A 16,703-nucleotide genomic window follows, 5' to 3' on the forward strand; every position below is an offset into this window, starting at 1 on the left:
TTAAATTGAACGCCTTTCTGTTCATGTGCATTTTGCTCTCTCTGTGCTGGTTTACCCTGATTCACTTTATGGCAGAGTTGTACCAGCAGGAGGGGCTGTAGATTGTTGTATGGTCTTTCATAGAGTCCACAATAAGGGAAGCAGACATTCAAAAGGCAATAATTACTCTTTATTCTCTTGTGCCGCAACCTTAGCTCCATGTTTAGTACTGTTTTTATTCAGAGTTCATAATAGTGCAACAAGACAAACAAACATTAGCTGCCTAAATTAATAACTATTAACATGAGCGGTACCTTGTAAATAATTTCAATTTTAACATTTATAGTAAGTGAATAGATGATTCTAGGTACTCGGTCCTATCAGTCTGGCTGACATCAACCTTGATCTATCAGTGCAAAATAGACACCTTAAAACTGAATATATTAATGATGCATGGAAGTAACAGTGAACGCTCTCGTGTTTCATCAATTATTCCTGATGTGTGTATGTAGTTCACTCACTTTATTCCTGTGTAGTTTGCCCCCCCCCCCCCCCCCAAATTTCATTTCATTTCATTTTGATCAGAAAATTCATTTTGTTTTTTAACAACTTCCACGGCCATGTGTCTGGCAGTTGCTTTACATAGTCTAATGCTAATAATAAGCCAGAACCAAAAACTAAACTAAAAAACAATCATGGACACGGAAGATTTCTTTAACCTTTATGAAGGGAGCCTACAGTGTCAGTGTATTGAATAGTCACTAATATTTCTAGTAGTTTTTGTTTTCTGATTTCTTAGCTAAGTTGCAGGTTTATATCTACAAGACGGGAGAATTAGAGAGGCTTCTATAACTTGTTATAATTCTGATATAAAGGTAACTCCCTTTTGTTTGTCAGGCAGCATCACACCACCCTTTCGATTATTATTTCATAACTTCACGCCCTGGCGCTTTTCATTATTTAATTCATGACCTTTTTGTCACTTTGTCTTTTTTTTTTAATTAAACATATTGTCTTTTTTTAGTCTAATTTTTTAATCCTCACTAATAATTTCACACAAAAAAAACTACAAAAGTTATCAACAGTAATCGCTTTGGCTTGTGGAAATATTTTACAAGCTTAACTTTTTCTTACAGAATACTTTTATAACTACAAAATATAGTAAACTTATTGAGCACTATACAGGTACCATCAGTACACCTGCTTCTTCATACAATTATCTTATTGGCCAATCATGTGGCAGCAGCATAGTGTGTAAAATGGTTGCAGATACAGACCATCAGCACTGTAACGTTCACATCACGCATCAGGATGAGAAAGATTTCATCTCAGTGACTTTGATCATGGCATCATTGCTGGTTGTGAGTATTTCATAAATTGCAGATCTGGGATTTTCACACACAACAGGACAGTTGAACAGAATCACTCTATTTTTACCCCAAACATCTGTCCGAATCTGTGAACACTACATCCTCATATTCCTGTTCTTGTCTGACCGAACCTGATGTGGTCTGATCTTGTAACCCATTCACCACAAGATTTGTGACCACAAGTTCTGGATTTTCAGCTGAACAGTTAGAGTGATATTTGAGTTTGTTTGTTTTTTTTTTTTTTTTGTACCATTCTATATAAACTCTACAGACTGAGATCACGTTAGTTCTCCGTTCTGATGTTTGGACGTGAGGTCTGATCACGATGGTGTACTGTACATTGTGCTGCTGCGATACAAACGGCAGATTAGATCGTTGAATGAAGAAGTCGGTGTACAGCTGTCCCTAATAAAGTGATCAGTACGTCTATATGCAATAAAATGTTGCATCCATTCATACTTGCTGACCAGCAGAACTCTCAACCAAAAATGCAAAACAAAAAAAAAAGGGGGTCGGTAATCTGTGTATATACCTTCACTGGGGTCAGCAGTGTTCTGTGTGGTATAAAGTAGACTTAAATATTCTCATTTCAGTGCAGGTGTGCTGTGCACTGTCGTCACGATACGGCCAAATTATGCCGTATCAAGTCTTCACAGCTTCACAGAAATTTAGTCAATGAACTTGTGTGTGTCTCCATAAAGCCACTTCTGAGGCGGCATGGCTGCTTCGTTCAGGTGCGCACAGTCTTGTCCACACTTGCAGGAGTGAATGAACATGACTGCTTTGTCGAAACGCCCTCCTCCAGTGCACCGGAAAGGGACCGATGCGGTACGTGTGCGCCGTGGCACGCAGCACCGCCCGTCAGTGCACACGCCACAGTAATTCAGCTGGTAAACTTTGACGCTATGGCAGCCTGCGTAGGACAGCTGAGTAGGTTTGCTTGACTTTTGCATGCGTGTGCACTTCTTCCCTTTCTGAAACGGGACAGAAAATGAAGGGAAACGGAAAGAAGTGGAAAAATGTATGATGGGGAAAAATTAGGAATCGTGTTAAAATGCTAAATCGTAACTGACAAATGTAAACACACTGAAAAAAAATTAAAACTTATTTGGACTTCTAAATATCTTCATAGAATAGAGATGTATAAGAGTTACAACCCATGTATATAAGCATTAAAACACGATGGTGCATTTCACAATGTTGTGCACTGAAACTGCACATGAGAACGAAACATTATGTTACGGGCTGTGAACAACGTTCTTGTGATAAAAAAAAATCACACCTGAAAAATTAGAATGAATTTATCATGTGAGAAAATTAAGTGAAAGAGAAAAACCCAAAGTGTGAAAAAATAACTATGCATGCACGACACACCACGACTACGTCTGACGTCTAAAAATCACACGTGTAATTTCATATGTAAATATTTACACAGTAATATCATGTGACTGTTCTGTAGGGGATTAGCTTCAGGTTGTTAGGATGTAATATAATACCTTGGGAAGAGCAGCCAGCGGGCTGCAGGGTCGGATGTTGCACAGGCGAGTCTCTCTCTCCAGTTTGCATTGTGCGTTGCCATTGGTTACTCGAGAGGATATCCCCATGCCACAACTACTAGAACATGGAGACCAATCAGTCGTCTGGATCACACACCTCGAATGAACACTGGCCCATATTTCTGAGAAAAAGAAGAAGGGGGGAAAAAGGTTATACATAATAAAAACTATATATATGCTACAGCATCTAGGATTAGGCTCTGGTTCAAAAGATGGATGACAAGGTAGAAGCTGATCAAATTTTATTTATTTATTTTTTACTGAGCCTTTGCATAGAAACCAAGGTCACTGTGGTGCTCCGCCATTTCTGATATATGGACATTATGTATACCCACATAAACTACATAAATTCCCCTATAAAATTGATTTTATTTATGTTATTTGTAATATATTTTGCAATAGAATTGGAGTTACATTGGGTGTAAATTTTTCAAAATTGAATGTTGAACAGAAGTTTTATAAATGCTGATTTTCATTGCATTTGTACATAAATGATATTCTGGTTAATGCCGGGGGGCACGGTGGCTTAGTGGTTAGCACGTTTGCCTCACACCTCCATAGTTGGGGGTTCGATTCCCACCTCCGCCTTGTGTGTGTGGAGTTTGCATGTTCTCCCCGTGCCTCGGGGGTTTCCTCTGGGTACTCCGGTTTCCTCCCCCGATCCAAAGACAAGCATGGTAGGTTGATTGGCATCTCTGGAAAATTGTCCGTAGTGTGTGTGTGTGTGTGTGTGTGTGTGTGCCCTGTGTTAGGTTGACACTGTCCAGGGTGTATCCTGCCTTGATGCCCAATGAAGCCTGAGATAGGCAAAGGCTCCCTGTGACCCGAGAAGTTCAGATAAGCGGTAGAAAATGAATGAATGAATGAATGGTTAATTCCAATCACCTGTAAATTACCAAACACATAAAGAGCACAGCTAATTACTCTTCACTAATTTCTATACCAATAAAAAATACATAATCATCAGGACCAGGACAGAACAAATGTCGTTATAATAATATGTCTAGCTAACTAGCCAAGTATTGGACATCAACGGATGGTTGTAGTCAGTTGGTGCTCACTGGGGTTGATTGGAGCTTTTTAAAAAGGTCCAACTTTAAACCTTTTAGAAAAGAGTAACCCTTTGTTTAACCTCCTTGCATTAAAAAGGAACATGCGCACCAGAACCAGCAGGTTCAGGGGCAGCTTTTTTCCATCCACCATCACACTACTGAACTCTACATTACACCGTTAGAACACTGTAAAAATACTTTATATAACTTTTGTACAATTATACATACAGTGTACATATCACATATTGTATTTTTTTACTCCTCATCCTCCACACATATTGTGCTTTTCATACATCTGCACTATTTCTTTTATGTGTATCTTATAGCCTTTATATTTATTCACTGTACATATGTTTACATATATACCTATATATATTACACATTGTACATATGTTTACATAAAAGCCTATATATATTACATGCTGTACATATGTTTACATACAGTATATACCTATATATATTACACACTGTACATATGCTACATATTTATCTGCACTTGTCTATTTGCACAATTGCTTCTCTTTGCACTTCTGGTAGATGCCACACTGCAGTTTATTGCTGTGTTTCTGTACTATGCACTGACAATAAAGTTCTATCTATCTATCTATCTATCTATCTATCTATCTATCTATCTATCTATCTATCTATCTATCTATCTATCTATCTATCTATCTATCTATCTATCTATCTATCTATCTATCTATCTTTGTCTCTACATAAAATGTTTAGTGTCTCCAAACTGAACAAAACAATAGATTACTTTTTTAAGTACTTATGTTTATGAGTATAAAGACTGTAAGGTCTGTAAGACTGTAAGGTCAGTTACTTTACGGAAGCAAAAGCATGTCTCTGTTGTTTGGGACTTTGGTCAAGCATGAAAGCTGTTTTTAGCCTAGGTGTGGTCCACTAAATGGAGCTCTGGTCAACCTGAGAACAGCAGTCTGAGGTTTGCTTCGAGTAAATTCAGGGGTGGTCTGGTCTATGTGTGAAAGTGATCTGGTTCCATGACTGGGCGTCAAATAATGTGAATGTTTTTGTAAAGGTATATAATGGAAGGAAAAGGAAAGTTGTGGTCCTGCTGTAGAAAAGGAATAACTTCTCGGTATATGGAGTGAATTAAAACTCAACAAAATAGAGCTACAAGTTGTAGATTAGCAGCTTCATCCAGTGTGGAGCAAAATTTAAAAATATATGTATATTAATTCATTTAATAGTCCTGTTTTGCAAAAAATGACAAGAGAAGCAAGGTATATTTATGCATGAATGACATAATCCAATCAGACTCTTACTTGGTAAGTGTTTATATCCGTGTTCATCTTCCCATCCGGTCCTCCTGTCCCACAAGTCGTTCCCCAGCACATTCCAGCTCTTATCCAGTGGACCATTAGCCTGCTGCCTCATTTTCCAGGTGGGAATCAGAGGCGCTATTGCCCCTTTGTGGCAGTCAACACTAAAGCAGCATTGGCCAGGTACCCTCACCATTCGAGGGTAGGGGCATGAGGGTGATGATAGGGGCAGGCTAGTGGTACATAGAGGACCACAACCCACAGCTCCATCTATGCAGGTACACTGGTGTTTACAGCCCATACGGAAGCTCTCGCCATTCTGGTACATTCTTCCGTTGTACTCACAGCTCCGACCCTCCAGTTTGGCTAGACAGAAAAATTAAAATAGGAAAGACTTGGTTATGGAATAAGCAGATGATTAATTTCGTGTGATATCACAGTGAACAGAAATTCCAGCCGTGAGCTTTATGTCAATATTTCTATTAATTATACTAAGATATAATTAATGGTCCTTGCAAAGCAACATTCTTACTATTGTGCATACTCTTACTCTAACTTCGGCGGATAACTTGTCCCGCAGCTTTTGTCCTAGACCCATGAATGAGGTGTCAAATTGACCGGCTCATTGAGGAGAGGTGTGCTGTGACTTTTCTAAGTGAACCGAGTACTGGTACTTCCGATACCAGGTCTCAAAGTGGCCTTTTTCCCATAGGCTCCCATGATTAACTTTGGAGGTTTATAACTCGGCAAGCTTTTGAACTTTCTACACCAAATTCGGCTCCTTTAGGGTGAAACAAAGTTTAAATTGGTGTACCGACTGGCCTTTTGGTTGTTCTGCAGCCCCACCCCCAATATATGCAAAATCAAATAACTTTTTACAACATGGACATGTGACATATCAAAACACTCAGCACAATGAGGGGAACTTGCCACGTGCAAGCACCATTCACATTTTCTTCAGGAAATGTATGTTCTAGTTTCTATTGCAACTGCATTCTCAAGGACTTGAATAAACAGATGAAATATATGTATAATCATTGATGGAGGAGTCATTTACTTAGTATTTTTTGGAAGGAGTCTCCGGTGTCAGCACTTTGTGGTAGGAGACCTTTGAAGTTTTTAGGTAACATTAAATGCTGTATGTTTTAGTCCTGTTAACTTCAAGAGTGAGAAAAGTGTGAGGGAGTGACAGCTTATAGCTATTACATAAGTGATGACCGAAATCAACCTATTTTGTGGACAACACGACATTAAACGTAAAAGTATCACATGACAATCATTAATCAATAAAGTAATAATTTGCAAATTGCTGTTGTATAAGAGGACAACACTTCAGTACAGGCTTTTATTTGGAAAATAATTAACCAGACAGCTACTCTGTACTGGGCAGCTTCACACCACTGATTAGATTTCTATAACAGTATTCCCTGTCTCTTGCATCATCAGGCAACTTTCTGTTAGTACTGTGGAGTGATAACTAAATGGGAACTTACTTTGCTTATGCCAACGTAAAATCAACAATTCTTCAATATATCTCAAAGCTTATGAGGATAGGAAGCTATTTAAGACTTGACACCTTCAGGCCATCAAAGCAAGGCCTCAAGGGACAAAAAAATATGTTTGCATATTGCAAATGGACGCACATATGTTTCTGATGATGTTAGCATAGCGATTTCTGTGTACTATACAACCAACAGTTCCATATTCTGAAACGTTAATGATTTTTTTCCCCCAAGGTTCGGATGACAGCAGTTGGCTTCGTCCTTCCTGAAACAACAGACAAACATGCCAGCAGACTTAGTCACAGTCACTACACCACAACTGGTGTGGCAAAAAAACAAGTCCAAAGCAGGGGTCAGGGGTTAGTAAAAGGTCAAATGTCATGGAAAAGCTGGGCAAGGGTGACAAGAGGTGGAGAGAGATATATAATATCTGCTCTGTGATCAAAAGGTGCCTATTCATAGCATGGACTGGCATCACCAACTTGTCCAGTATGCAGTTCAATTTCCGTCCATCTCTGGTGGGACCCGATAAAAAAAGATCATCAGCAGCTTCCAAATATCTAACGTGTCCATCCAGGCTCTGTTGCTATGATTCATTATCATTTGAAAAATCTTCTACTGATTCTTCAACTTTCAGTAAATTAGGACTACATGGTTACTAGTAATAACAGCTATGCACTTGTGTTGGTGTGTATTTGTGGTGAGTCGTAGGTAAGAAGATAAAAATAACACCAGTCGTAATTTGTCCTAGTGTAACCTGTTCAAAACATGTCTGACCAAAGCACATAAAAATATCCCAGCTCTAAAAACAGATTCAGAGCATCACACTTCCCAGTTACCACAACAGACAATTACACACACACACACACACACACACACACACACACACACACACACACACACACACACACGAATGTTCACTTTTAATTCACCCACCTCGACATATTCCTTTTCCCAGTATCACATCATTGCCGTAGTTACATTCCAAACCCTTATGGTGGTCACAGGGCTTGTGAGCATTGCAGTCCTGGTTTAGTTGGGCAGCACACACTTTACAGCACCCACAACCATCAGACACCAAACTCACGCCAGCTGGGCACATTGGGGGCACGGCGGGGCATTCACACGTAGCCGGGCAGCTGGCGTCAACCTGGGAGTCAGATCAAAATCAATGGATTGTCGATTGAAGTAAAAGCAGGAAAATTGATGATGGAGTAAAAACGTGAATGAAAATCATGAATATCAAAGATCTCACAAGCACAAGCACAAATCCATATCTTTCAGAGTCCACAGCTGTCAACAAGTATCCAAGAAAATTGGAGTAGCAATATATTCTAGAGGACTGGACCAAGGAAAATAATAATCAGCTACACATTTTGTGTATGATTACATTGGAGGAAAGACAGGCTCGGAATTCCTCTGTCCTTGTACATAAAAATGAAGACAAACTGACTTGTACATCACAACATGATGTGTGACTTCATGTTAGAGTTAGAAATCCAAGATATAAGATATCTGTTGTATCTGTGTTCACTGACACATCTTTTATTTAAAAATAAAAACTTTTATATAAAAACTTACCATGCACGCGGATGCAAATGTTAAAAAAGCCACATAGGTCAATTTCTTCATTATTGCAAACTGAAGTTTATACAATGACAGCAACCATCCAAATGTAAAATGTTGCCCCAAGAGGCTCTATGAAGTGTATAAATAGCCAAAGAATGCAAGGGGCATAACTTTAAAAACGCACAGGAGTCCAAAAAACGCAACAAAACAAATAAAACGCACGTGTCTCGATATTCCTTTGAACTTGTCTGTGCAAATCTCGGATCATCCGTGCGCTATAGCGCAGACTATATTTATTCCAACCTCGCGTGGCCAGCTCAAGCTCCGCCCACCTTTATATATCCGGCCAATTATGTTCGGGCTAAGGGCCAGTACATTCCAAAGGGGTGGGGTGTGACTCTGTGAAGCGGTAAGGGGCGTGGTCATGCATGAATACAGTCATTCATAAAATCATAATTAGTCTGTGCTTTGAGCAGGAGACGTAGAGCCGTGTTTATTTTTCTGGACTGTATTAAAATATTACCACGGCTTTTAAGTGCCTTTCCTGGTGCATTCCTTCACAGCAGTCATGTCACGGAACCCAACATAAATATACTCAGCTGCCTGTGTTTTTTTTTTTTTTTTTTTCAGAGACTTTAGGAAATGTAAACATAGTAAATTTGCATGAAAGAGGGAGAGAAGAAGAGAAAGAGAGTGGGAGAGAGAGGGGGTAGAGGGAGGATAGATAGATAGATAGATAGATAGATAGATAGATAGATAGATAGATAGATAGATAGATAGATAGATAGATAGATAGATAGAGAGGGGGGGAGATACAGAGGGAGGGAGAGAGAGACAGAGAGGGGGAGAGAGGGGGAGATAGATAGATAGAAAGAGAGAGAGAGAAGAGGGAGAGAGAGGGAGAAAGAGAGGGAGGGGGAGATAGAGAGAGAGAGAGAGAGAGAGAGAGAGAGAGAGAGACAGAGAGACAGACAGAGGGAGAAAGTGGGAGAAAGTGGGAGAGAGAGACAGACAGAGGGAGAGAGGAAGAGGGGTGGGGGGGTGGGGGTGGGGGGTCAGAGCAGGTGCTCCATGACTGAGCTGTGCTTGTTGTTTTAAAGGGAGTTTGAGCTCCACCCTGGCACTGCTGGCACCCTACAGAGAGCTGAGAACCTAAATATATGTGAGACTGAATACATTCCAAGCACATAGCTGAAGACCTTAAAGGTCTCAGGGATGGTGAAAGTTACTGAGAGGAGAGGAAATGAAACCCCTGAAAGGATATGAAAAGAGGTTAGAGGAGTTATAAAGATAAAGTCTGTCCTTCTGTTCATCTGGTATTGCGTTGTTGATGATTCATCATTTATCCTCATATACAGTCACCTCAGAAAGTATCAGAACTGCAAGGCAAACTCGTTTGTTTTTCCTATACACAGAAGGGTCTGAGATCGAAGACATTTCAACTTTTGATTCTTTATCTTGACATCAAAATGTGTTAAAGTAAAAAAACCTAGAACATGGCACATTCAGTGACAGACCACCCAATTTCTAAAAGTCTTCAAAGATATACAGATAGAACAGATAACCTTAAACTAAATAGCGTTTAATATTTTGTTATGTATCCCGTGCTTGCAATAACTGCATCAAGCTGGTGGATCACTGACATCACCTAACTGCTGTATTCATCTTATGGATGCTTTTCCAGACCTGGACAGCTTCTTTCAGTTGTTTTTCTGTTCAGTCTCCTATTCAGCAGGTGAAAGTTTTAAGGTCTGGTGCTTGACTTGTCCACCTCCCCCACTTCCCCCAATGAAGTTCTTTGTTGTATTGACAGTGTTTTGGGTCCAATTATATTAAATTGGTAGACAGAAAGTTTAGACCTCTGATTTTATTTGAGCTTGCTTGTTGAGGTTCAGGATTATATTAGGTTTCATTCTCCACCCTTAAGCCTTTCCATCACTTTGGTAGAGGTTGGTGTGTCATCTTTTGTGCTTTTGTGGCTTATTTCTGTATTTCTTTTGTGAATCTCAATTGTTACTGCTGAGAAGTGGTTTGTTTCTTGTGGTATGGCCTCTTTATTTATGTCTCAAAGTCTATGATCACGTGCATTTATACACCTTGAATTAACCAAAAGATGGCAGCAAAGAACTATATGAACAAAGATTCAGAATACAGCACAGAAAAACATTCAGAAAATTGGTAAACATGATGTTTTCTAATATAGAAAGAAAATGAATGTTTTTTTGTGAACAAGCAGACAGGCCAAATGAGCAAAAGTAAGAAAAAATATAACTTAAATATAAACTGCAAGGTGAACATTACAAATTTTTAACATTCTTTGTGACAGTTTTGAAATAGGACTGGTTTTACAATGTACTGCATGCAGAGCTCTTTTTAATTCCTTTTCCCCAGTTGGGTTTCATTAATGTGTGGTGTCACGAGACAAAGAGATGAACACTGTCAGACAACAAAAACTGCATGGACTTTCCCATAAACTCATTCTTGGTTCAATAATCACTTAACACTACATTTACACTGTGAATTATAATATATGAAATTATAGTTATGGACTTTAATACTGGTTATAGAGTTACTAATATTTTTTACCAAAGTATTTACACAAAACCCATTCCTATTCTGATTCTCAACCATTTTGTTGACAATTTGATTACTTTGCAAAATGGCCACCATGACACCAATGCCGCCAAATGCTATCTCAAGCAGGTTTGCCAACTTGTTTCTGAAAAGTCACATGATATACAAGAGCTGGCATGTATCCCAGACTATTTCTTACTGTCATTATGCAACCACATATATTTGCTGATTAAGTTGCTTAAGAGTTCATCTTTAATACAGAACGCTGCTTCTAAAAATGAACACAAAACACCAGACACAACCAGCATCATTTCTGGGTCAGAAGTTTAACAATTACAATAACTGACATACTGATGATTCAAAAATAGAGACAAAGCTTCAAAATATTTCTTGAGGTGTTAATCCAGTGTTGTCCAGTCATTACAGCAAAAACAAAATACAGTACTGTTTTAATTTCCAATATTATTTACAACTTTTAAAATAAAACAGTTATTTTTATAGTGGCCATTTTGTCAAATACAATACTTTGACAATACAATAATAATAACAGTAAAATAATACCATTACAATAATAATATAATAATATATCATTTCAGTAGACTTGCAAGTCTTTGCAAGTCTTTTTCTTCACATTAACTGCTATTATTGTTGTTACTGTTATTTTCAGTAAAGAGTTTTTCTTTCAGTTTGTAGTAATGTCCCTTCTTCTCCATGAGTTCCTGGTGGCTGCCTTGCTCCAAAATTACCCCCTGGTCAATCACAATAATCTGGTCTGCCTTCTCAATGGTCTTCAGTCTGTGTGCAATCACCAGTAAGGTCTGATTGGGGGAGTTGGCCAGGGCTTGTTGGACCTGAGTGAGCATTTAAAAGCATGTTGTTACAGAGTGATTCTAGATACATTCTGTATTTGTGTGTATATGTGTGCATGTGTACCATTTGTTCACTCTTAGGATCCAGAAAGCTTGTGATCTCATCCAGTAATATAACCTGTGGCTGTCTGATTAGTGCTCTAGCAATCGCGATGCGCTGCTTCTGACTGCTACCAAGAAGACTTCCTCGTTCTCCAACATCTGAGAAACAATGTTTATTCAAAGTTTAATTTAAAATATTGTTCAATCTCCATTTGCACCTTGTTTTGAATATGATGCACAGTGCCAAAAATACTGAGTTCATGTGATCACAACTACAATTAAACAACCTGAAATTTTAAAAACATGCAATAAAAATTTCATGACAATTCAGTGATTTAAGACATCCTGACATCAGTAAAGGCAAAGACGATAGTACTTACTACAGTATATATACCTTATACAACATATTTACTATCTGGTACACTGTTAATACAAACTGTAACTTCAATGTCTGTTCAAGTGAATCATACCTGTGTCATAACCTTTCTGAAACTGGCAGATGAATTCATGTGCATTGGCTTTGCGTGCTGCTTCCTCGATTTTCTCGAGTGAACAGTCTGGTAATCCATAAGCGATATTGTCCCGTATGGTGCCGGAGAAAAGAACAGGCTCCTGACCCACAGCAACAAGCTACAAAAGATAATAATGATCAATGCAATCTCTGTAATCTACGCAATCTGTAGATCTTATAATAAATATCTGGGATTACCTTGTTGTGCAGGTATTTGTGCTGGTAGTTCTGCAGAGGCTGTCCGTCTAGTAGGATCTGTCCATCCCGTTGCTGATAAAACCTCTGCAACAGACTGACAGTGGTGCTTTTTCCACCACCAGAAATCCCTACCAGGGCAGTCATTTTACCGGGTTCTAGCTCCAAACTGAAGTCCTGAATGAAGCACATGTATAAGGTAATCCAATGAATCTATATTTTCCCAGATATTACACCACATCCAAATGTGTTGCTTCAACTACATCAGGACATTAATTTAGGTAAAGAAATCTAATAACATGACCACAGCATGTTAGCTTTAAACAGCATAATCTTACACTAACCTGAAAATAGGTGCCCTTATGTATTATTAGAAACACTTGAACTACCTCCAATTCTCCATAGATTTGTTAAATACTATTTCTGACAACAAACTAAACATTCATCCAGGGTTTGTCCATGTGATTAATATGTACTTATATACTGTATGTTCTATTAGATGACAACTTATTTTGTGGCTGTCATGTTGTAATAAGCACCTCAAGCACATTGCGGTCAGGACGTGTTGGATATGCGAAGGTGACGTTCTGGAAGCTGATGTGTCCCTTCAGTTCCTCTGGCTTCAGGGTCCCATCTGTGCTAACTTCAGGTCTGCGATCTAGGTACTCAAACACCTTCCCAGAGGCACTCACAGAGTTCAGCATGTCTCCAAATATATAAATCAAAGTCTGAAAGATATAATGTAGGTTATATTTGTAGAGGTCTACAAAGGATTAGGTCAGTATTTTTAAGACATTCTATTTCAAATGTAGACATACCCTAATGTTTTGGGCAAGACTTGTCTGGTAGAGGATGAACGAGACCAGATTTCCCATGGTCATCTGTCCATATGTCACAAACAGCCGACCATAGTATAACATAGCCACCTTTGCACCCAGTTCTGCGAGCTGTGAATGATACACACAAACACACATAAACTACAATTTGGAGTCCATAAACTTCCTGAAATTTAGCTTAGAAGAAGGGGAAAAAAAGAAAGGATAAAAATAAATGTCTAATTTCATACTCACCCTCCTCACCAGCAGGTACACAATTCTTACTGTGTGTCTCCGAGTCTTTATATTATGTGTGTCCTTCAGCCGCTCATCATAGCGACTCTTCTCACTCTGCCCTGCGTTAAAGCTCTTTACGGTCCTGATGCCTGACACAGCCTCTCCTGCAGCATCATTTGCTCTGGCTATGGAGTCCTGCATCTCCTTTGAGAGTCTCTATAGAAAGAAAAACATTGATTTTTGAACATAAAATTGTTTTAAAACTATTTAGTTGTTTCAGAGGCAAACAGTGAAACAGATATTTATTCATTCATCTTCGGTAAGCGATTTCTCCTGTTCTGGGTCACAGTATATCTAGAGCTAATTACTGGAACAATGGTGAATACACCAATAACATCTAAGTTCACTGTGTACATGCATGCACAGTGCAATTTAAATTAGACAGTGGCATGTTTTAGGGCTGAGAAGAAACCAGAGAACCAGATAACACAGAGAACCATCAAAACTCAACTTTGAAAATTAATCTTGTAGGGAAATGGATCCACAAATGGAGAAGTTTATATCTTAGACAATTTGTTCAGTACCTGGTAATGTGTGTCATAGATGTTCTGTAGTAGTCCAGTTAAAGGCGTCTCCATCAGTGTCAGTACAGTGAGCTTCCATGAGAGACTAAACATCAAGTACAACATCCCCAGAGTTTTAATCAGGGTTCTCAGAAGGACGTTCACATTAAGGGCTACAGCTCGGGCCATGAGATTAGTGTCTGTGGACAGTCTGCTCGTGATGTCACCTGGAGAATAAGTGTAGGTTAAAGATGTAATATTCCAAAGACAGTCAGGGAAGCATGCATGCCAATTTTTATTGTTGTGGCTTAGCATGATAAACTCAGAAATATTAATTAAAATCTACCTGTCTTTGTAGTCTCAAAGAAGCCAATTTCCTGCTTAAGTAAGCAGCTATAGAGTTGATGCTTCACCCTACAAATAAATCTGCCGATAGCACACATGAACAGGCCTCCTCGACAACCTGCGCTAAAAGAACTGAAGATGGAGAGAAAACATTTAAGTCTATTAATAGAATAATCTTCGTCCAGTAACATACTATTGTGTCATTGGAATTGAGCACTGATTACTATGGCTGTGGTGATGAATATTAGCTCTAGGACTAGTGTTGGTCAATATAAAAGCTGATACATGAGAATCCACAATGTTATGTCATTACTGACCTTCCAAAAGAGAAGAATGTCATTAATATTATTGCTGAGAGAAATTCATCCCAGCTGTACTTAGTCTGCAGGATATCGATCAACTTTCCTGTGTAGAGTGGAATAAACATCTCACCTGAAAACACAGGAACATCTCACCTGAGCATGGATGCTTCATTCAAACAGTTTTAATTCAAACATGATTAAGGTATTACTTACAAAGGACAGCTAAGGCTAGAAATAGAGATGCCCCGAATAAAAACAGGTAGTCAGGTTTGTACAAGTGGATCACTCTCAGGAAGAGATCTCGAGCTTTCTGCTTGTTCTCTTTGCCTCTGCTTTCCTCATTAGACTCTGGTAAGAGCGTCTCCCAAAAGAGGCATCCCAAAGCAGCAGCCACACTGCCGACCATCCACATAGCAAACTTTTCCATCGGCCAGTTACCAAACAGAGTCAAACGACCTGTTTCATACACAGGAGTGATAAAACAGTGGGCCATAACCCATCGCTTTATCAGCCGCCCTCTCACATCCCTGCAGTAAAACAGTGAGCAGAGCAACGCGCATCGCAACACCGCCTCAGTCCACTGTCTCACCAGGTCACCTCCACCGTCCAAACTCCTCACTTTACCTCTCAAGTGTGTGCCCACCAGGTCCAGCACATAGACGACGACCAAATCCGTGAATACAGCAAAAGCAGCCACCAAAAATGTCAACATATTGTATTCTGTGTATAAACAGGATGTTAAAAACGCGCCTCAGGATTCTAAGCGCTTGTGTTTATAAGTAAATGGAATTATCTAGCATGTTTTTCCGCAGCTTGATCGGTATAAAGAAAGGTATTCCCCAAACGTTCCCTACACTGATGTTTCACTGAAGGTTTACTTTCAATTTCAATTTCATTGCAGGGGTTTTCCAAATGCCCATAAAGTCAGAAAGCACGTCAGGATGTATAGTAAATAGTGCATATAGAATCATATGTAAATTATAAATTATCCTGTTATTTATATAATAAGGTGTCTCTAAATACAGATTGCGTGTTAAAATAATAACCGGTTTTCGCCATGGGGAGGCGCTAAACTTTGGGTTTCTTCTTACAGCCATGGAGGAAGTCTAAACCAAACGTGTTAATTTCAGGTCTACCTAGCAACTGATGAGTCGACTTAAAGGCGCAAAACGGGTGTTATAATTCATTGACACTTCTACACTAAGCATTTTAATAAATCAGTCAGTATTATTTGCTCAGAAATGTTTTTGCATATAAAATTCAATCTCCAGTAATATTTATTTATTTATTTATTTATTTATTTATTTATTTATTTATTTGAAAGGGACAATGCACATCAATCAACATTTTTTTGCTTACACTCAAAGTGTAAATGTGCCAGAATTAGCTGAAGAGCTATTTTTCATCTGCAGTCCCTTGGCAGGTCAACACAGTATCATAAATTAAAAAGTACAAAAATTAAATACATGAAAAACACAAAACAATTTAAAACACTAAATAGATAATAATAAATACAATACAAAAATGGCCAGTACCAAAGATAAAATATGTTAACTATTGATGATTGCAATTTTGATTGTTTTTAATCCATTTCTTGAGTTTGAATTTAAATGATGAATAGCTGGTGCTCTTTCTGAGTTCAGTATGGAGACAATTCCAATAATTTGAGGCCAGTACTGAAAAAACTGTCTGACCGAACTTACTTTGCCTATACTGTATAACACAGTCTCCCCTGGTAGCTGATCTGTTTGCCCTATCACTGGTATTCCTCAGTTGTATAAATTCACGCAGTGGCGGGGGTGCAAGCCCATGTAAAATTTTAAAAATGAGACAGGCGTCTTGATAATGTAAGAAATTGTTAAAACTGAATAAATTGTATTTGGTAACAATATTACAGTGGTGATGACTGATAGGTTTTTGATCTAATATTTTTAAG

General features: G+C 38.6%; 2 protein-coding genes across 2 annotated transcripts; both read right to left on the bottom strand.

Moving 5' to 3' along the window:
- Window positions 1-3: 3 nt before the first annotated feature.
- Window positions 4-8,614, bottom strand: LOC113648837 (CCN family member 1-like). Its single transcript, XM_027156244.2, has 5 exons — window positions 8,327-8,614; window positions 7,682-7,895; window positions 5,247-5,609; window positions 2,846-3,027; window positions 4-2,323 (listed from the first exon to the last, which is right to left on the bottom strand). Exons 1-5 carry the CDS (start codon window positions 8,375-8,377, stop codon window positions 2,018-2,020), a joined length of 1,116 nt encoding a protein of 371 aa, XP_027012045.1. The 5' UTR covers window positions 8,378-8,614; the 3' UTR covers window positions 4-2,017.
- A 2,503-nt stretch (window positions 8,615-11,117) lies between these two features.
- LOC113648838 (antigen peptide transporter 2-like) lies at window positions 11,118-15,805 on the bottom strand. Its single transcript, XM_047802953.1, has 11 exons — window positions 14,981-15,805; window positions 14,783-14,897; window positions 14,467-14,597; window positions 14,142-14,347; window positions 13,576-13,773; window positions 13,324-13,452; window positions 13,045-13,233; window positions 12,509-12,682; window positions 12,270-12,429; window positions 11,822-11,958; window positions 11,118-11,739 (listed from the first exon to the last, which is right to left on the bottom strand). Exons 1-11 carry the CDS (start codon window positions 15,477-15,479, stop codon window positions 11,521-11,523), a joined length of 2,157 nt encoding a protein of 718 aa, XP_047658909.1. The 5' UTR covers window positions 15,480-15,805; the 3' UTR covers window positions 11,118-11,520.
- Between the last annotated feature and the right edge of the window lie 898 nt (window positions 15,806-16,703).

This window comes from Tachysurus fulvidraco, chromosome 18 (genome assembly GCF_022655615.1).
Source record: "Tachysurus fulvidraco isolate hzauxx_2018 chromosome 18, HZAU_PFXX_2.0, whole genome shotgun sequence".
In the NCBI taxonomy this organism is placed as follows: domain Eukaryota; kingdom Metazoa; phylum Chordata; class Actinopteri; order Siluriformes; family Bagridae; genus Tachysurus; species Tachysurus fulvidraco.